At 38.0% G+C, this 21,751-nt stretch overlaps 2 protein-coding genes across 3 annotated transcripts in view; one reads left to right on the top strand and one right to left on the bottom strand.

The window, feature by feature from the left end:
• The first annotated feature begins 913 nt into the window (after nt 1-913).
• Nucleotides 914-1,585, top strand: LOC107705108 (putative claudin-24). The gene has a single exon (XM_016508251.1). It carries the CDS (start codon nt 914-916, stop codon nt 1,583-1,585), a length of 672 nt encoding a protein of 223 aa, XP_016363737.1.
• Nucleotides 1,586-12,681: 11,096 nt separating this feature from the next.
• LOC107705119 (protein Shroom2-like) overlaps nt 12,682-21,751 on the bottom strand; it is a 10,830-nt gene continuing 1,760 nt past the window's right edge. Inside the window, exons 1-9 of one of the 2 annotated variants that reach the window (XM_016508261.1) lie at nt 21,580-21,702; nt 20,764-20,895; nt 18,379-20,683; nt 18,022-18,101; nt 17,359-17,913; nt 16,091-16,600; nt 15,378-15,543; nt 14,263-14,535; nt 12,682-13,148 (exon numbers count right to left, since the gene is read on the bottom strand). In XM_016508261.1, the coding sequence (XP_016363747.1) occupies nt 12,876-13,148; nt 14,263-14,535; nt 15,378-15,543; nt 16,091-16,600; nt 17,359-17,913; nt 18,022-18,101; nt 18,379-20,683; nt 20,764-20,895; nt 21,580-21,608 (4,323 nt within the window). In that variant the 5' untranslated portion in view covers nt 21,609-21,702 and the 3' untranslated portion in view covers nt 12,682-12,875. Of the gene's footprint in view, nt 13,149-14,262; nt 14,536-15,377; nt 15,544-16,090; nt 16,601-17,358; nt 17,914-18,021; nt 18,102-18,378; nt 20,684-20,763; nt 20,896-21,579; nt 21,703-21,751 lie in introns of those variants that run through there. The other variant, XM_016508260.1, reaches the window with a different exon arrangement.

Raw genomic sequence — 21,751 nt, 5'->3', positions numbered from 1 at the left:
ACTGTTTTTCTACCAAATTATATGTAATATCTAATTATTATATTAATATTTAACTTGCACTGGAAAGGTTTCCGTGACCTCTCGCGCGATCTTGGCAAAAAGTCTCACGATTTATTTCCAGAACATGATGCATGATGGGATACACTAACTAATGGGATACACTGTGGGTTTAGTGTGCGTTAAGGGCACTGCGTTCTGGCGTTTTTAAGATCTGGGACAGTCTTGCGCACTTACTTCCTGTCGCGTGCACGTGCTCTCAAGCGGCCAACGCGCGTCCAAAGTGACGCAGTAGAGACGAAAATGTGGAATAAAGTCGTTAATTTTAAAATGAAAATCCTAGAATCGCCCCTGGTAAGCAACCTTCTAAAGTATAGTTCGGGGAACACGCCTAGAAATGGTACACCTTTGGTTAAGGCATACCTTTAGAGTCTTCGTAGCGCGCTAAGAGACCGCGTTATCGGGAGACGCAACCCAGAGCTTCTTCCAGAATGCTTCGCAGGATTGCGAGATGTAAAAAATTCAGAATTGACAGTTTATAGCCTATCTCGTAATTTTGACTTCATTTCGCACAATTGCGAGTTTCTGAGAGAGAAAAAAAAAGTCAGAATTGCAAGTTTGTATCAGGCACTTCTGAGAAAAAAAAAAGTTAGAATTGCGAGATGTAAAGTATGAGATAAAAAGTCACAATTATCTTTTTTATTTTTTATTATTCAGTGGCGGAAACAGGCTTCCATTACCTAGGTAATTTTTTGAAGTAACTTTCCCCAACACTGGGTGAATTCTGCTGTTGTCTGCGTCTCTATGCTGAGAGAAATCAGAGCTTCTGCCCACCCACCCCATCACTGCTGTCAGCTCTCTGCACTTCTCAGTCTACTAACTATAGTAGACAGGGAGGAGGAGGAGAGCAGTGGTCATGGACCCTGGATTACGGACTCTGGAGCTGCTGGGTGTGTTTTTCTCGCTGGTCGCCTGCTTGTGTTCGCTGGTCACGCTCATGATACCACAGTGGCTCACACTTTCCACCGCGCTCCTGCCCACCGAGAGCTTCCAGCTGGGATTGTGGGAAGCCTGCGTGGTTCAGGATCTGGGGGTGACCGAGTGCCTGCCATACAACACTCTTCTGGGTCTCCCATCGGACATCCGACTGGCCCGAATCCTGATGTGCACCGCTGTGGCGACGGGTTTAATCGGCCTGTTATTCGCCATCCCGGGCATCAACCTGGTGAACAGCTGCAGACGCACGGAGAGCTTCAAAGCCAAACGGACCTTGAAGATGCTCGGCGGGATGTTTAGCATCGTCGCAGGTGTCCTCGGTCTCGTGCCGGTCTCGTATGTGGCACATCTGACGGTTCTCCGGTTCTTCGACGAAAGCGTGCCAAGCGTGGTTCCTCGGTGGGAGTTCGGAGATGTGCTTTTCCTCGGCTGGACGGCTGGGTTTTTGCATTTGGTGGCTGGTTTCTTGTTGGTCACTTCTTGCTTGTTTATGCAAGACGAAACGTGTTCGCTACACCAATCTATAGCGCTAGACAGAGCTCAAATGACGCGTCCGGAACGCTCTCCACGCGGGAGGACAGAATATGTGTGAGATTATTAATTAATGAGCACACAGTTTGCTTCAACTAATTAACAAATAGTTTTGCACTGAAATTATCATATATATTCAAAGATTGTAAAGATAATGCTGCTGTTTTTAGTTTTTTGGGCAGATTAGACTTCATTTTTTGATTACAAATCATTTTGTGAATCATTTTATAAGCTCAAACCCAAATCTGCACGTGAATGTGATTCTAATGAAACCACACTTTACTAATCGTGGAAACAAATGATGCAAACTTTCCGAGAAAGTGCAACTTAGGTTTTAATGACTACGATTCTGATAATTTTGATATGATTTTTGAACATCACAAAACAGGGCACTAAAAAGTCACAACAAAAATAAAAGCAAATAGTAAGAACAAAAGAAAATACTAAGACAATGCAGCTGCATAATTTATTCATGTCGCAATGCATGCTGGGAGCCATGGATGAGTTATGATTGGTGCACCATTGTTGAGAAAAAGTGCTATATGGCACCTCTTATGGTTCTACATGGCACCATTTGACAAAATGCTATATAGCACCTGTAAAAATAAGTGCTAAATATCACTAATGCGTATAAATAGTACGCCAAATAAAAACGAAAACTCGTGGTATTGATACGCAAAAATGGACTTTGGCGTGTATATGCTACGCATGTGTTTGTCGTGCATATAATACGCAGGTTTCGCGTACATACACTCTAAAAAAAAAAAGGTTCTTCAGCGGTTCTTTGGAGTCGATGAGGTACTATATAGCACCACTACCGTAAAACCTGTAAGCCCCTGTATAGTTCAATAGTAAGAACAAAAGAAAATACTAAGACAATGCAGCTGCATAATTTATTCATGTCGCAATGCATGCTGGGAGCCATGGATGAGTTATGATTGGTGCACCATTGTTGAGAAAAAGTGCTATATGGCACCTCTTATGGTTCTACATGGCACCATTTGACAAAATGCTATATAGCACCTGTAAAAATAAGTGCTAAATATCACTAAAGTGGTTCCCCTATGATTACGAGCCAAAGAACCGCTTTTAGTGCTATATAGCACCATTTTTTTTAGAGTGTATGATACGCATCTACCCCACAACCCTAAACCTACCCATCGCGTAGCATATACACGCCAAAGTCCATTTTTGCTTATCAATACCACGAGTTTTCGTTTTTATTTGGCGTACTATTTATAGGCACTTTCATGAGATCGAGAATGAGTTGGTTTTTATATTTAAAAAGAGAGTGATTGAATGAGAGGAAGATGATATTATAGGCTACCTTGCGTTCTCTAAAATGTCAAAGTACCAAAGTTGATGATCAGTCAATAAATCAGCTGAATGTTTGTCTCGATTTTTCTGCATTTTTTATTTTTGTGCTCACGAAATGTCAACAAATGTGAGTTTTCACACAAGTATGTTGTAACATGCATATTTATGATAATATCAACTTGTGAGGCTCATAAATTAAGAAAGACTATTTTAAAATGCTTAAATCGATTTATTGGGGTTCAAAGGTCTGAGAAAATGCTTTTTGCATTGAATTTCTTTAATGGAATTTTATTCATGTATTATAATACATTTGTTTATATTTGATTAGTGACTTAGAAACAGTGGAAATTTTTTTACCTTCATTTTGCATCATAATGTTTTTTTTTAAAGTGAACATTTGCAACTTTAAATAGAATTTTTATGTGTTCCTCTCAGACTTTTGAACTCCCTTGCTTATATTATTATCTTTAAAAAAAAGTAAATAGACAAAAATAATAATAAAAACTAATATTCTGAACTGTGCTGCTGATAAGCAAAAAACAAAATGTCGGGAAAAAACAGTTTTCACTAAAATAGCTTTTCATTTTCATTTGTTTGTGCCGTATGCTTTATTTCTTAGTTTAAAGACACATTTATGAGTGTGATGATCACAAATTAAGACTACTTTAAAAATGCTTAAAATCTGAGATCACTTGTGAAAATGCTTTTTTGCAGTATTTATTTATTTTGCATTTTTCTCTTTTAATCAGATTTTCAGTGCTGTTTTTCATGTAGTACAGATTTAATTTGTACTACATCAAATTTGAAGAAAAAAAATCTTCGTTTTACATAATGATATTTTGTTTGTTTTTTCAAACTCTAAAAACTTTATTCCCAAGTTTAAACAGATTTTCAATGTGTTCCTCTCAGACTTTTGAACTCCCTATAACTGTATATTTCAAGTTAAAAAAAATATCACATATTATGAGTTGTGGTACTGAAAAGCAAGAGCTGAAACGGTTTTAAGTCCTGATTTACAGAGACAAACAGGTGTAAAATATGCAGTCATTTCATCTCACATTCATCTATTCAAACACTGGTTGGATGTGCCAATTAGTTTTAATTTCAATTTGCAATAGGCCCTATGTCTTGAAAGAAACAGTTATTAATCCACGTTCTTTGGTGAAAGTGATGGACCTTCAGTTATCTTCATTGAAACAAAATTGCATTACATTAGACAATTATTGTACAAGAGAAATCCAGAGTGTGTGATCTCTGAAGTGTCCTGATGGATTGGAGCCCATAACAGCACAATGTTCTTCATGAGGAATATGTCTTTGATCATCTTTCTAAATCCCTTCAGCTTCTCGTCTGAAGTGTTTTAACTTAGGAAGTGTTTTAAGTGTCCGTGTCTATCGGCCCGGGTTCATGCCGTCAAATCAAAGTTCTCATTGTTGGCTTTCCACAATGGACTCATTATAATTTTGCATGCTAATCTTCCCATCTTTACATACAAAGGTTTGTTCACTATCAGGAGCACATGGTGCAGACGACTTCCTGCCCACTTCCTTTATGATAATCAGCCATATGGATGAAATGCATCCCTCAACGCATGATTTTCTTTAGTCCCATTAAAGAATTCCTATTGCTAAAAACATTTAGGCATTAGTTTGAGATTTATGTATTTGAATTGCATGTTAAATTTGGATTAGACAGTTTGAACATAAACTAATAAACTTAATGTGATGCATATTTGTCAGTTATGCAGAAATTAAACGGGTCAGATTTCAGACCTCAAAAAATCACAGTATATAGTTTATTATAAGTATATGCATCTATTTAACTAATTAAATTATCAAATTATCAAAATGCATTTATTTAAATGGCTTCGAAGCAGTACAAATCTGTTCATTGCGAAAACAATTATATTTATTAAGTTAAAAAGTATGAAAATATGTGTGGAACAAGCAATATTCAGTAAGTTCAAATGTATGAAACTGAAACAAATTTGATTGATGCTAAATATATTAACCTGCTTAAATCAGGTTTACTTAATTTCTGAATGGAAGCATGTTTCTGCCATGGAATAAAAAAATGAAATTAAGAAAAATGGCAACGTTTTATCTGACAATTCTGACTTTTTCTTGCAATTCTGAGTTTATATCTCATGATTCAGATATATTTCACAATTCAGAGAAAAAGTGAGAATTGTGAGCTATGAACTGAGAATATATCTTGCAATTCTGAGTTCATAATTCACAACTTTTTTTTCTCAGAATTGCAAAATGTTAACTGGCAATTGTGAAATATAAACTCAGATTTCTGAGAAAAAAAGTCAAATTTGCGAGATATAACATCAGAATTATTATTATATAGGTATTATATATATTAAACTATATAGGTAATTATGACTTTTTATCTCACAATTTTGTGATATGACTTTTATGTGATATGACTTCTCGCAATTCCAAGTTTATATCTCACAACTCTGACCTTTTTTTCCTCAGAATTGCAAGATATTCTTTTTTCTTGTTTGTGGAAAAAAAAAAAAAAAAAAAAAAGTACAGAACGGAGAACAGTTCAGTAAAGTACATAGTACAAGTACAAAGTACAATTAACAGATATAAAAATTTGTAATTACAATTTTAATTTTTTATTCTGGAAACAAAAATCTGAATTGTGAGATATAAACTCAGAAAAAGTCAAAATTGTGAGATATAAATTTGCAATTGACTGTGTAAGAGAAACAACAACAACAACAACAACAAAAACTAAATTGTGAGATGTAAACTCAAAATTGCAAAAAAAACAAAATTTTTTTTTTTATCCCATTATGGAAACAATCTTCCACACTGAGCAGGAGTCTGTGTTTACTGAGCTTGTATTTGGTGCTACTTCAACGCGTAAGAGAGGCCTTTTGTTCTGCTGCTGTCGGTCTTGGCACAATGTGGAGCTCAAAGAGAACTGCTTTGGCACAGACTGCACTTCCAGCCTAACAATTAGTGCAGTGATCGTCTGGAGAGCGTTTCACGTGCCCTGCCACTGCCATCCTCCGCTCCGGTTCACATGAGCCGGGTCTCCAGAGGGTCGAGATGAGAGATCCACACCTACAGCCGTGGACCGAAGCCAGAGCCTCAGTGACGCAAGTTCAGCTTCCAGCACCACTGTATACTCAAGGATGCTTAAGAGATCCTAAATGAGCTAATTAAGGTCTTAAGTTGCCAATTTGCATGCTATCCTTCCCAAATAAGTGAGGAGTATGTGAAAGCACAATTACAGCATCCCATTTCATAGTACTTAAACATTTCATAGTGTGCATCTGTGCGGTTTTATGGGCTAAAATTTCACTTTTTCAAAGAATGAAGTGTGAGGTTATGAATAGCTACACTATACCTACACTACACAAAGTTTGGAGTTGGTAAGATTTTTTAATGTTTCTAAAAGAAGTCTATTCTGTTCACCAAGGGAGAATTTAATTGATATAAAAAAATACAGTAAAAACTGTGAAATATTAGGCTATTGCAATTTAAATGAAGTGTTTTTAATTGCAATATAGAGCAAAATGTAATTGAATGTTGTGATCAGAGCTGAATTTTTGCTGCTCAAGAAACATTTCTGATTATCATCAATGTTGAAAACAGTCGTGCTGCACAATATATTTGGGGAAACCAGAAATTAATACTGTTATTTATCAATGACGCATTAAATGGATCCAAAGTGACAGTAGAGACATTTATAATGTTACAAAAAGTTTCTATTTCAAATAAATGCTGTTCATTGAACCTTCTATTCATCAAAGAATCCTGGAAAAAAAGGAAAAATATAAAGCAGCAAGAACTATTTTCAACACTGAAAATAATAAGAAACATTATTAATAATAATTAGTAATAATTGATTACACTTGAGCAGCAAATCAGCATATTAAAATGATTTCTGAAGATCATGTGACACTGAAGACTGGAGCAATGATGCTGAAAATACAGCTGCGCATCACAGCAATAAATTACAGTTTAATATATATTGCAATCAGAGTATTTTTACTGTATTTTTGATCAAATGCTGCCTTGGTGAGCAGAAGAGGCTTTTTCAAAAACATTAAAAAATCTTAATTATTCCAAAATTTTGATCAGTACTGTACATGGAGGCCTGTGGCACTAAACTCAATTTAATCTCATTGTAGTACAGAGTAGCGTACTAGTGTGTACTTGCTTATCACTAATGAAGTACAAACTTTTAGTGCATAAAACCTTGATGGAAAAAAATGAATCTGGTCTCTCAGCTTATATCCATTTGAAGCTTCTTACACAACAATTATATAAAGCAACAAATCAGGGTAAATAATCCATTTAATTCCTTCATTGACCTAATCATCAGGATTACAGTCTGACTCATAATTCCCTGTCCAAGCCTTTCTATTCTTCTTACAGTAATGAAGTGTTTCCTACAGTCAGTTCTGCTCCTAACTTCGGGTTTAAGTACAGAAAAGTTTACTTTTTACTACCTCACATGCTCAATAACATCAAGTGCGTAATTTTAAATATAAATATTAATATAGCTCAAAGAGAGCATGCCGCTAGCAACGCCGAGGTCACTGGTTTAATTTCCAGTGAAGGCATGAATTTATCAAAATGTATTATTTAAATGCAAAGTCGCTTTGGATCAAAGTGTCTTCCAAATGCATGAATAGATATCTAAGGTATATTTTTATAATAACTATGAAATTCAAATATTATACAAAATCAGTGCTTCATATAACGTTTCATATAACAGTATACAGCAAGAGTGCTGTGAATAATGACAGACCCTCTACACAACAACAAAAAACCCTATAGAGATAAAATATAAAAACACAAAAACAATGGCAAATAAGCTAAAAAGCAAGGAAAAAATTTTATACAATGCAATTAGAATGTAAACAGGTGAAATATATATTTTTAAAAATCCACCTATTTTTAATTAAAAACTTAGGTTCAGTTTGCTGCCTTTTTTAAACATATAATCAACTTGGTTGTATAGTCATTTCAGCATAAATTATATTAATCCAACTTTAAAAATCAAGTTGAATTTTACGTTTTTTTACAGTGTGTATACCGTGTTTTCCAGAATTATGTATTTTATCATTTGAAATGGCAATGGCAAATTTATTTATATAGCACCATTAATTACAACCCATGGTTGTCCAATGTGCTTTACAACAAAATAAAAAATGAAAACACAAAAACACATTTACGTAAAAATACACAAAGTATAATAAAAAAAACAATAAAATGTAAGGCAGGAAAGTGTTAATACAGATTATAAGCCTTGTCAAACAAATACGTTTTTAAGCTAGATTTAAAAATCTAGAAATGTGCTACAACCATAGACTGTATAAAAACATGGACGTAGCCAGGCTGTAAACATGTTTTTTTCTGCTGTAAAGTTGGGCATTTTAACATGGGGGGTCTATGGGATTGACTCCCTTTTGCAGCCAGCCTCTAGCGGCCAGTCGATGAATTACAGTTTAAGTCACTTCCGTGTTGGCTTCACGAGAGAGAGCGAGAGGTTGCCGCTTGGCTACAACTTATAAAATGCATCATATAATGCAGTTCCCAAATGAATGAATGAGGTAGGCTACTTCAGCCCAAGTTTGTTTAGCACATTTACCACACGCCGCTAGTTTGTTTAGCTTTATTTAATAATATATAGGCCTATATATTTAGGAAAAAAATATTTGTTTTATAATAATATTTTTAATTCTTCGTGTTCTGAATACCGTTACATTTAAAGGATTTGTTGTGGAGTGAGAGGAATTAAAATCTGTTAATAGTGTTTATGATGTTTGTAAATGTTTTGTTTAATGTACCGGTATTTTACATGATTTCTGAATGTAATAATAAAACGTGACTTATACACAGATGCAACTTATCTGTGTTTTATTTCTCTCAAAATTGCAATTTTCAGTCGGTGTGACTTAAGGCAGAAATATTTAGTCTATTGCTGCTCGGTGAAATTTCGCAGGTGAAATACTGTACAGTCATTTAAACAGGAACCCGCGCAATCGGGAGTTTCCTACTTCGATCGTAGGCTATTCAAGTTGGCCTCTGGCCTAATCACAGCCGCTGATATAGAGCCGGTATCGCTCTCGTACTCGAGTGATATTGCTCATTTAACAGATTTTAGTTCCCCTCACTCCACAACAAATATTTTAAATGTAATGCTATTCAGAACACAAGAGGAATTTAAAAATATTATTATAAAACAAATTTTTTTTCATTAATATTTAAAAGCATCCGTCCTGAAAACAGTCTCACACATCTCAGCTTTGGAAAGCTGGATTGTCAATTCCATGATGGTTCACATGGGTTCCCAATGCACATTCTCCGGGCCTGGATGGCCTCACTTTGGGCTCCAGCACGAACGGGGCCCTGTAGGACAGAAAGACCATCCCGCTAAAAACCAGCAGGATGGATGCAAAAATCCCCACGATGATTCCGGGTCCGATGGACTGGTTCACCGGAGCGGATGGCATGCGAAACTCCGCCGGGAACGATATAGTCTGATTGTTTACAACGGAATTGAGATTCCAGCACACAGGAACCAGCGCAGAAGCACCGGTAAGAATAAGCAAAACCCCACCAGAAGAAAACGCTAATCTGATGGGCTTGAATTTGTTTAATCCGAAGTAAACGTTCCTGAGGCCGTAAACGACGCTGGCGTTTCCCGCCAATCCGAGAATCAGAGCCACGAGCATCAGCACCTGCGCCGCGACGATTTCCGGTGGCGTGAACGACTCCGACAAACGAATCCGCTGACAGAACATGATCTGATTGTCAGATAAAATCGGAGCGTGGCTATAAAAACACACTCTCCAAATACCAACCCAAGCCAATCCAGAGGTGATGACCGAGAGATCGGACACTTCCCAAACCCTCCACTCCACCAGCCCGACGGTTACAATAACAAGCGTCCAGCCGACCGTCCCAAACCAGAGCGCCGCGAACTGCGCATGCGCCGTGTGGACGAGGTAAGGCATGACATCCGGTCTCAAACCGCGGGTTCCTCCTGGAAAACATCCATCGTGAAGAGCCTCGATCGTCTCTCTGAAGCGGTTGAACGTGACTGCAGGTCTGTATGGAGTTAATTGCTTGTTGTGGGTTTAACTAACCAATGCCGTCTCTAAGAAACCTGGCAAACAAAGCTCTCAGACATCCCTCTGAGAGAAAGAGAAACACAGAGATTCAATTTAGATCACCAGCTTCCTGTTGCTTATGTTTCAGAAACCAAACAGAAATGTAATACCTCACCTAAAGGTCATGCATTGTTACCATGGACGTTTGTGCCGAAATATCATACAGCTGTTGACAAATAACAGGTTCATCACCCTTTGTTGTATTAAGAATGATGAATAATTAAATTAGATTAAAATGTACACGGATGAATAAAGAAAGTAGGTGCTGTCACAATTTAGGTCACAGTTACTATTCAATTTTTAACCTATTTAATTGTCGAAAAGTTTTGTCAGTTCCTTTAAATCGGTGATGCCCAAACCAGGGCCCGCAGGCCAAATTTGGAGCTGGATGACCTTTGATTTGGCCCGCCTTGCCATGTCATAAAAAGAGGGGGGAAAATATGGTATTAAAGCATAGGCCTATCTTCATTTCTAATTTATATTTTGTTATAACTTTTTTTTTCATTGAAAAAAAATAAAAATAAAAAAATAAAAAATAAAAAAATAAATAAAATAAAATAAAATAATATATATATATATATATATATATATAAGCGAATCTGATTTAAAACATATTTTTATACATATAATATAATATAATATAATATAATATAGCAACATTTACTTTTGGCTCACAGCCCCTTAATCAAGTTAGATTTTTGGCCTTTCTTATTTTTTATGTTGTACATATTTAATTCTCTCTCTCTCTCTCTCTCTCTCTCTCTCTCTATATATATATATATATATATATGTTCAAAAGTCAAAAGTTTGTGGTCGGAAAGATTTATTTCAATGTTGATGAAAGAAGTCTCTTTTGCTCACTAAGGCGGAATTTATATTATTTACGAAAAAAAAAAAACAGTAATATTGTTTAATATTAATACAATTTAAAATATACGTTTTCCATGTGAATTTATTAAAATATCATTTATTTCTGTGATGCGCAGCTGTATTTTCAGCATCATTACTCCAGTCTTCAGTGTCACATGATCTTCAGAAATCATTCTAATATGCTGATCTGAAAAATCTTTTGTAACATTATAAATGTCACTTTTGATCAATTAAATGTGTCCTTGATGAATAAAAGCACGAATTTACTTCCAAACGGAATGGTAGTGTAAATATACATATGAATATGATTACTTTACATAAGCATAAGCCCCTTATTTGCATATTCCCATCACATAACAGACTGTTTTCTGTCATATATTACAATGAGACATGTGATACTTCGCTATTTTACATTTACAATTCAATGAAATGAAAACTGACTTTATATAAACCTGACTTTCAAACATATAGTCATTCCTTTTTTTCAAGCTCTTTATGGACATCTTAAAATAGTATTTCCATGCATCAAAGTTACAAATAAATTATAATTAAAAGTATAAAATGATCATATTACCATATCAGCACCCAGTCCACTGATCCGTGAGTTTCTCTTCATGTGCAACTGAATCTTCTCTCAGCATTTCCTTCGTCTTCAGCGCTCGGCGTTGGACTGGAAACCGTCTGAAACTCAACTTCCTGCTTCTCAGAAATCCTGGGCAAATAAGCTGGTGAATATGTTTCTGTGAATGATTGACCATGGCTCATGATCACGGTCAACATCATAAAATCAAACAATGAGGAGTCTGAGATCATTAGCCTCATATTGGAAAACACAGTGACTCATAAAGATCATAAAATCATGAGGGTGGGTGAGGCTCCAGAACGAGTCATTAAATAACTTCATTTTATTCTTGTTTACAGCAAATATTTATGAATCATTCCCTTGGAGCAAGTGTGGTATCAGACAGATGAATTAACTGGATCCGCATCCATAACTATGAAGAGCTACAACAAAAGTTGCAATACATATTTGTATTTTTATTCCAATTTATTGCAGCAGAAATGCACTGCAAGCGTGTTTATGAACAGTATATCGCAAATTATTTTTCTGGTTCACAGGTTCATATTTTAGATACGAGTAGAGATATTCTGAACCTCCCTTCCTATTAATGATTGATATTTAATGATGTTAAAAACAAACAACAGGAACGTTTAAAACATACATGAAAATGAGTAAAACAGCTTTCAGTGTGGATCTAGTCAAGAATAAGCAGATCTATCCTTTCAGTTAATAGCACCATTAGCTTTCAGCTGCAAAATAAATTAAATGTGTACAATATACAGGTAGAAAAAACTTTATAAGATCCTTGAAAAAAACAGGAAAACGAGCGGATTCAAAGCATGAATTCACTAAAATGCTATATTACAGAATACTGGAATCAATGAAAAGCACAGAACTGATATAAGAATGATTTTGTGTTGATGGTAATAAATCTATCCGAGGTGGACAGTAGTGAATTATTTTTACTTTACTCAAAGTATCTGCACTTAATCAGAGTGAAAACTTTTACTTCACTACACTCCAAAGCATAATGTCGTACTTTTTACTGCACTACGTTTCATAAATAAAAGTTGTTTTTTTTACCTTTACTACTTAAGAACACTAAAAATGTAGTACTTTCTTGTACTCAAGTAAATCTTTGAATTACTTTTACTTGAGTAAAAGTAAGAAAGTACTAGATTTCTAATGTAATTAAGTACTAAATGATATTTAATATGAAACGTAGTGCAGTAAAAAGTACAATATTATGGTTTGGAATGTTGTGAAGTAAAGTTTTCTAAAGAAAAACACTCTTAAGTATAAATACTTCACTACTGTCCGCTTCTGTCCAATGCACACAAGCAGATATGAAATACTTCTGCTTAGAGTCTAGTTTCCAACAAGAGTCTGAGAGTCCAGGCTGAACTTAACATAGTCCAGTCCAGTCTAGACCAGTCCAGAGTTCAGTATGGTTCAGTACAGCAGTCTCTGGTCCAGCGGCAGACTGTCCTTCAGACATCTGAGCTGCTCTTCACCCAGTTTGATCTTATCCTCCAGTTTACGCTGCTCAATGATGAGCGCTGACTTCATTTTGACGAAGTGCCGGTAGTCTGCGAGATGCTCTTCGCTGAGGTGACTGGCCAGAATCTCATAAACCAGACGTTCCCTTCGGTCCAAGTTCTCCTTCAGCTCTTTGGCGTCTTCGTGCTGGCGAATCAGCAGTTTGCGTTTTTCAGTCAAAGTGTGCTGAAAGTACGACACACAAGTGTTTATTGTACAAACCATTCATAAATTGTGTTTTTTTCTGTCTGTTAGAACTAATTATGATTTACTTAAATGATGGAATGAATTAGTACAACATGGACACAATTGACTAAAACGAGGGAATGAAATAGTACTATGTGGCCACAATTTACTAAAACTAGGGAACAAATTAACACAGCGTGGACACGATTTACTAAAGCAAGGGAACTAATTAATACAGTGTGGACACTATTTACTAAAATGAGGGAACGAATTAATACAGTGTGGACGCAATTTACTAAAATGAAGGAACGAATTAGTACTATGTGTTCATGATTTACTAAAACGAGGGAACGAATTAGTACTATGTTGCTACGATGTACTAAAAGGAGGTAACGAATTAATACCATGTGGACATGATTTACTGAAATGAGGGAACAAATTAATACAGCGTGGACACGATTTACTAAAACGAGGGAACGAATTAATACAGTGTGGTCGCGAATTACTACAACGAGGGAACGAATTAATACAGCATGGACACGATTTACTACAAAGAGGGAACGAATTAATACAGCGTGGACACGATTTACTGCAACGAGGGAACGAATTAATACAATGTGGACACGATTTACTGAAATGAGGGAACAAATTAGTACTATGTGAACATGATTTACTAAAACGAGGGAACTAGTTAGTACAACGTGGCTGAGATTTACTAAAACAAGGCAACTAATTAGTATTATGTGGCCACAATTTACTAAAACTAGGGAACGAATTAACACAGCGTGGACACGATTTACTAATACAAGGGAACTTATTAATACAGCGTGGACACAATTTACTAAAACAAGGGAACTAATTAGTACAACGTGGACGCAGTTTAACTAAAACAAGGTAACAAACTAGTACTAGGTTGCTACGATTTACTTAAATGAGGGAACAAATTAGTGCAACGTTGACATGAAATACTAAAACGAGTGAACTAATTAATAAGTAGTGGGAACAGATTCTTAATTTGTGGCCACGCTAAATATATTTTTGTGTGTACGTCATTTGAGAGGCTCAGTATGAAACAAAAGATAAAAAAAATATTTCACATGCATCTCATTTATACCTTCTCGTCCACTGATATTCCCTCCTCCAGGCTGTTCAGGGCGTTTTCCACGCGGGCCAGTCGACCGGACAGCGACAGCAGCAGACTGACCACTTTGTCCAGGTCGCCGACGAACATGCGAAACTTCTCCAGCTCGTTGGGTTTGCAGACAGTCTGTACAGTGGCCTCCACTTCCTCTCCCAGAACGTTATTGTCCTGCACATCTTCCTGCAGACTTTCACGCGCCTCTCGCAGCACCTGCAGCTTCTTACTTAGGCTGTCAATCAACTCTTGCTGCAGACAGACAGAAATTACAAAAACACTTTAAGAATCAAAAACATCTATAACGTCTATACAATCATCAAACATAGATACAATCCTGACAGAATAAGTTATTAATGCAGAGATGCTTAACTGAATAAATGTAATTGTTTTCACAATTAACAAATGTATGCAGATTTTAAGCAATAAGAATAAATGCGTTTTGAAAAAGTTTATTTAAATAAAAAAAATAAAAAAATTATATACTATGCCATGAGTTCACATTTTTTTAAAGATACTTTTCAATATTTTTATTTGTCATATACAGTTGTATACAGAATACAAACTGCACTGAAATGTAAATAGTCTAAAATGTTTGCAAAATGTTGTAAACAGTGTGAAATGTTGTACATAGTGTAAACTGCTCTGCACTCAAGGTGATTGAGTGCAGAAATCTGACCTTTATGTATGATGATCAACTAATCATCAACAATTTTTTCTGTTCTCACTGAAAGCAAAAATGTTGAACTTGCAACCAATCAGAACATATGTCATATGTAGAGCAACCAATGAGAACATTTGTGGGTGGGGCTACCAATACAACACAATTAAAGGTGCACTACGCAATTTTTGAAAAACGCTTTTGATGATTCACTCCCCCCACCCACCTTTGGGTTACGAGTCCGACTCTCTAACCATTAGGCCACGAGTTCCCCTTGTTGTGGGGAACGGAGATATCAAAATAGGGGTGAATTCCTGTTGGGGCATGGGCCTGTTTTTTTTGGTGCTTTCAAATATTAACAATGTTTGGCAAAAATCGCTTAGTGCCCCTTTAAAGTAAAAACTAAGCAACAAAACGGACATAAAACTTGTACCTTCTTGTTGGAGAGGTCATAATAGAGTTCATCCTCTGAATCCTGTTCCTCCATGTGTTCCTGCATGTCCTTCATCTTTATGAGCAGCTCTGCTTTAGGTGCAGAAGTGCTATAATACGACGAACTGCTCACTAATGACACTGATGACGCCAAATTGTCCTCCACCCTTCAGAAATCAAAGAATAATCCCTATATAAATACAGTTTAATGATTCTCAAACATGAAACAGAGTCACAGATTTAAAGCCAAATACATTATACTTGCTATATGTGTGTATCAGTAGAGGGCAGTAGTGTACAGGTTTTCACTCTAAAGCTGTAACCGGTGTCATGAATAAGACAGATGATCTACTAAAACAACAAACAATGTAACTCCGGTAGAACGGGTTATAGCCTTCAAATCATTTACGTAACGCTGATGATGAAAAATAAAAGCGACATGACAAAACAGAAAATGTCACATTTTCCTCTGGGTGAATCACAAACGAATGTTAAATCATAACCTGGCTCATATTTAACCCGAAATAAGAAAGAAATAAGAAATTACATTTTGATGAACCATATTTTAAATGCACCATGTTTTAGGACCAATCTTAGCTTTTTCTGCATTAAGTACATTTATTACCATAATGCTCATTACCAAAAATGCAAAATAATGTCATTTACATAATGTGAAGACTGGAAATGTTTTTGTGAGATTCTCAGGCAGTGTACCTCTGCTGTGTATTTTTTGGAGACGTCTGTTTGGAGGCTGCTTTCCTCCTCTGCTGTGCTCCCTCCAAGAGCTGCTCCCCCTGTGGAAATATTCCCTCCATCAGATCCATGGTTGTCTTCATTTTACTCTGATCCAAGATGTCCACCAGACTCTTGTCCTTCCCCATGATATCTCTGGCCAGCTCTTCTCGTTTCAGGTCCTCCTCTAAGTGTTCGCCCACACCATTGCTCCTCACCCGCACTTTACTGTCTAGTACCATCTTGTCAGTCTGATGTTCTGCATTTCTGCTTGGATCCGGGCGGGTGTAGGCAATAAACGGCGACTTCGATTGCTCTGGAGAATCTAGTTTTCTTAGTTGGCCAGTTTTAGGCACCTCAGAACCTCCAGATGATTCACCATGTGGCGGATAGTTTCGGTTTTCTCTCTCTGAACTGTTTTCTGTACAGACGATCTGTATGGGGACCTTCCGCCCAGCAGTGTTTGGCTCTGATGTTTCCTCCATCTTATTACTGCAATAGGGAACAAAAATTGGCAACAATTATCATCTTAAAATGGCTAAATATATGCAGATTAATCGTCCACAGCATATTAGGGGCTTTCGCACCACGTAGTTCTAGGAACTAGCCAGCAGGGTGGTTCCTAGAGAACCAATTTCTCCCTCGGGCCGTTTTCCTGGTTGCATTCACACAGTAGCAGGAACTCTGAAGCGGCCGACAGCAACGTCTTTATGCACGGCATTTACAAACGTCAACAACCGATGAATGTAGCACGCCGTGATCAGAGCTGTTTTTGTTGTGTGTCATGGGTTTCATGATAATGGATATAGAAGGTTAATGCGATTAAAAGAGCAAAAAATTGGGCTAAGAGATGAAATCTCCTATGACAACTTGCAGTGTTACACATCATTGAGGCTAAGAAAAGAACATAATGCTGCAGACAACAGGTAAATGCCGTTATAGCTGTTTTCCATGTTCGTGGAGTAAATATTTTTTAAAATGGCAGGTAGCCGGTGTTTCGTATGCATTTAGCCAATCAGCGTACACTTACATAACTGATAGTTCCTATAGAACTGTTTTAGACACTACTCTGAATTAGGAGCTAATTCAGTTCCCCCAAACAGAGTTCCTAGAACTAAAACCATTCCTAGTTCCTGTGGTGCGAATACGCCAAAAAGTGGGAACTTCCGAAATAGTTTTACGAACTACAAAAAAGGTTCCTCTGGTGCGAAAGCCCCTATTGTCTTATAAGTATCTAAAACTCTACTTACCTGCATGGATCCTTTTTCTGCACAGCTGCAGGTGGTTCATCTGTGAGCCTCTGTGGAGAGAACTGAGGAGAAGGAGAACGTGTTCTGCTGGCTGAGGTTACCGTCAGGTCAACGCTCTGCTTGGGAGAAATGGAGGAATGATCTAACAGATGTAGAGAGTGTGATAACATCCCCTCGGTGTCTGATCTCTGGTTGTCCTCTGGTGCAGCGGTTGGGCTTTTGTCTCTCTCCAGATGTTCTGAAGGACATGGTCCTTGAGTTGGCTCAGGGGAATTGGTCTGAACTCTAATTTCCTGAGAGGCTCTGAAAGGGCATGTAGTTTCCAGGTGTTTGGGTTGGGCAGACCTCTGCTGTTCAGGACTTTTGTTTTTAGGAAACAGCTGCTCTGACATTGGAACCTGGAGATGATGTGAGAAGAATGGTGGAGAATGCCTGGCATCAAGTCTGGGTTTCTGGTTGGAGGAAAGAGGCGCCACATCACTTTCCAGAACATTCAGTGTGATGGACTTTAGAGGCTCGCAGATGTTGAGTGGACCATGCTCTCTTTCGGATACACTGTGATGTTGAAATTACAATAAAACACACTAATTATCAGTCTGTACATTAGCAAATCACTGAAAATATAATAATTTCAGATTGCTCACAAAGACAAGAAATCCTAACCTAGAGATGCGGGTCTTCTGTTGGTCCTTGGGTTCAAGCGGAGATTCAACAGGAGACTTTCCGGGTGGCAGAGGGATTTTCTGAAAGAAATGTGGATCCATTTACACTGATGCCAAAGATTCTTCTACCTGAAGGACAGACTAGCCCTTCTTAAAGATTATATCACCCATCTTGATCCACTGTGCCAGCAGCAAACTCTTTATGACTATTACCAAACAATACAACCTCTCAATTATCTGCTTCTGCAGAGAAACCATGGTGCATCTAATGAAATGTAGACCATGTTCAATTACCAACTTTATGAAAAGACCACCAAAGACATTTTCAGTATCACGACAAAACAACGAATATTCTTACCTGTCCGTAGAAGTCAGCAGAAGGGGAGGAACGGGATCTTTCATGAACACACACTGTGCTGTTGGATTCCTCCAAGCCTGAGTCCAGGATGTTTTCAGCTGAATGATATCTGCCTGTTGTTCTTCTTTCCACTAGCTTCTTCTGCAAGTTCCATGTAGCTTCATATTCCGCAAATGTACCGAGCCGTTGCTGCTCTTCTGTATTAAGGTCAGCATGACTTGATTTACTCTGTTTTAAGGGAGACTGACTGATGCTTTCACTGTCTCCAGTTAATCTAGTCTTTCTCTCACTGTGGTCTTCAGTGGGGCTTAGCAGGGTTTGCTTTGGAATGGGCTTTTGGAGAACTGGTTTGCAGGAACCTTCGAAGAACTTATGTCGGTCCACAAAGGACCCAGCTGCCTTATCCTCAACTCCTACTTCATTGATCTTGTCCGGTTCAGAGAAGGAATGTATCTTTTTATCCATTGGAAACCTTTTACGCCCCCCAATGCGGGTGACTTGCCCTTGAACAGGCCCAGGTTTTTTGGGAAGTTGACCCAGCGCAACTTCATTCCCAGGAAGCTCTAGGTCCCTCCTCATAAACGATGTGGCCTTCAGAACTTTGGCTTGGGCTTCCTTCAGATGATCCTTGTACGTGTTGGTGAAGGAACCATCAGAAGATGATGTGGAGGTCTCATTGGACTTCCAGATGTCAGAGTCCTCCTCAACTTCACTTGAGCAGGTCAAGGTAGCGGCACTTCTGCTTTTCTGAAGCTGGGCCCTCTTCTGTTGGATCTCGTTGCGTAGAGTTGTGGCATAGCGGTCACTCCGTCTTCCCTGTTTGCCACCGATGGCATCAGTTGATTCTTGACCTCCTCCTTTGGCTGCTACCAATTTTTCTGCCATCTTCTTGCTCTCCTGGGCCAAAGAGTGCAACATGGGTGTCTTGTGTGGACAGATCTTGTGATCCTGCTTGCTGATCCATGGATTGTCCTGGTGGTAAGTGGACACAGAGTTCTTCTGCTCCGTCTGGTGATTTGGTACATGCCTGGAAGGCTGCAGCTTAACTCCATCTTTCTTCTTTGGAGTCTCTCTTTCCCCGGAGCTGGACTTTGAAATCAGATGATTTGGTACAGGGGATGTGGCTTGAGATGAAGGAGGAATGATGGCCTGTTTGCTGTAACCGTTGGAGCTCTTGTTCTCCCGTACACTGAGGTACGGCTGGGTATACTTGGTCTTCACAACCTTTTGAGAACCAACAAAGGTTCTGTTTGTGGCACCTTGGGTGGTTCCTATTTCAGACCTCCGTTCATCTCCCAACCAACCCTGCGTAGGTGATTCCAAGGATGGCTGCTGGGCAGTGATGCAGTAGTAACGGAAATGAGCCTGGCCCTCATGGTTAGGGTCAAAGGCCATGGAGGTTCTGGTTTGGTTTCGACTGCCGGTGTTGGTGGGCAAATCTTGAAGACTTCGGTAGTAGCTCCCAACACTTTGGGTCTTCGGTGAACATGCAGAGTTGGGGTATGCAGAAAAGGTACTATCATCGCTGTGCTGTCTCTGATGCTGAAGTTCATAGGTAAACGGGTTCTGGCCTTGTCTAACATCAGTGCTTGACTTGGAAAAGAGTTTGGTAGGGATTAACTGATTAGGGTAGTCCTCAACCAAAAGATACGGCTGAAGAAAATCCTTTTTTGGAGGTGGATTGTAGCCGTGTCTCGCTTCATGCCCGTCCAAATGTCGGTCCACAGCTCTGCAGTGAGGTTTCTGTGACGGATAAACAGAAAGTCCTTCAGGGAACGATCCCACCAAGCTCTTTTCATGAACTCTGGTGGCAGTGAAACTATCACTACGCAAGGGTGGAGAAGGAGCTTGAGTAGTGGATATCTTGTTCTCAGGAATATGCCACACAGGTCTATGGTTGAATCTCCCATTGGAGGAGAATTTGGAGCTAGCTTGCTCCTCCACGCTGGGACTCACTCGTCCACCATTGCCAATTGGGATCTGTAGGTATCTATGGAAGTCATTGGGAACTCCTAGATCACTGGGAATGCCTCTATAAAACATCCCTTCTGTGCTAGCCCGAGGTGTACTATGGTCAGCTTTGCCTGATAAAAACGGGTTACATGCAGAAGTAGGTTTGCTGATGGCACTCTCAAGCACTGGGTGATCTGCTCCACTACTGGATTTGCTCAATAAAGGCTGCTCTTTTGAGAAAGCGTGAGATGAGGGCTCTACACTTTCCATATTTCCCACAGAGCTTAACTGGCAGGATACTTGTCGCAGATTGGTCTGTCCCCAACAGCTGGTGAAGTCTTTTGAGGGTGACCTGGAACGAAACAAAGCAAATTAATGTTGTTGATTGGAGTTCAATTTATATCAATTACATATAAACCCTCAGAATCTCACCCTGCATCATATTTGGTCTGCCAAGTGGGGTCTGGTACAGGGTTAGGTTCAGATTTGGGGGTGTTGATGGTGGGGTTATCTGTGGATTTAGCAGAGTGCCAGGAATGGGGTCTACATGACGATTCATTCCTCCTGAAATAAAAATAGAAAACTTTACTACTTAAAATCAATTTTAGCTTTAAATTAGAGCATTGTGAAACTTCCAGACTACTCTTCCAGTTTGGTCTTATTCTTATTCTATGTATGTCTGCACTATCATGCATGTTTGCACTATGTCTGTACTTTCTTCTACACTGTAAGCTCCTGTCGCCAAGTCAAATTCCTTGTGTGTGTAAACATACTTGGTAATAAAGCTCTTTCTGACTTCTGACTTCTAGAAATTGCAACAATACTTTGCGTATCAATTATACAAGTGGTTAAAAATAAGGACAGATAAACATTTGAAACAGATAAATAGAAATAAATAATATTACCAATTACTAGATAAATACATTTAAATCTACATTTGATAAATAAATGATGAATACAGAATTTTACCATATTAAATACCAGCTCTATGTCTAAAAGGCCTGTTGGATTATATTTGTATGAATTATTAAAGAATAAAATGCAAAAACTTTATTTCAAATAAAAGTTAGTTAGGCTAAGTTAAGAGGTTAAGCATCAGATTATATTCAGAATATCAGGGATATTTCTGCTCCAAGAGATCTGTTTTAATTTTAAATAGGCTATCATGAATTGTGAATAATATAATGCAGTCCTTTTGTAGAATAAAAAATGTCATGATAATCACTCATTTAGCAGCAAGTGACATACCGTTTGAAGCAGTTTTTCCTGAAATGCATGTGAGGTGGGAAAGGAGGGGGAAAATCAGATCAACACAATAAACACAAGCAAAATAATTGTTTATTTTTGACATATGATCAACATTCATCAACAAGACAGCAGGAAACGCTGAAGATTCTGCACTGGCGCTCACATGTTCTCC

The sequence above is a fragment of the Sinocyclocheilus rhinocerous genome, unplaced genomic scaffold (genome assembly GCF_001515625.1).
Source record: "Sinocyclocheilus rhinocerous isolate Xijiao unplaced genomic scaffold, SAMN03320098_v1.1 scaffold173, whole genome shotgun sequence".
Taxonomy (NCBI): Eukaryota; Metazoa; Chordata; class Actinopteri; order Cypriniformes; family Cyprinidae; genus Sinocyclocheilus; species Sinocyclocheilus rhinocerous.
The sequence above is the reverse complement of the archived record's forward strand: the minus strand, read 5'-3'. Positions and strand labels throughout refer to the sequence as shown.

What these genes read in the sequence shown, in the direction of transcription:
- LOC107705108 (XM_016508251.1), top strand. Translation starts at nt 914, where the DNA reads ATGGACCCTGGATTACGGACTCTGGAGCTGCTGGGTGTGTTTTTCTCG.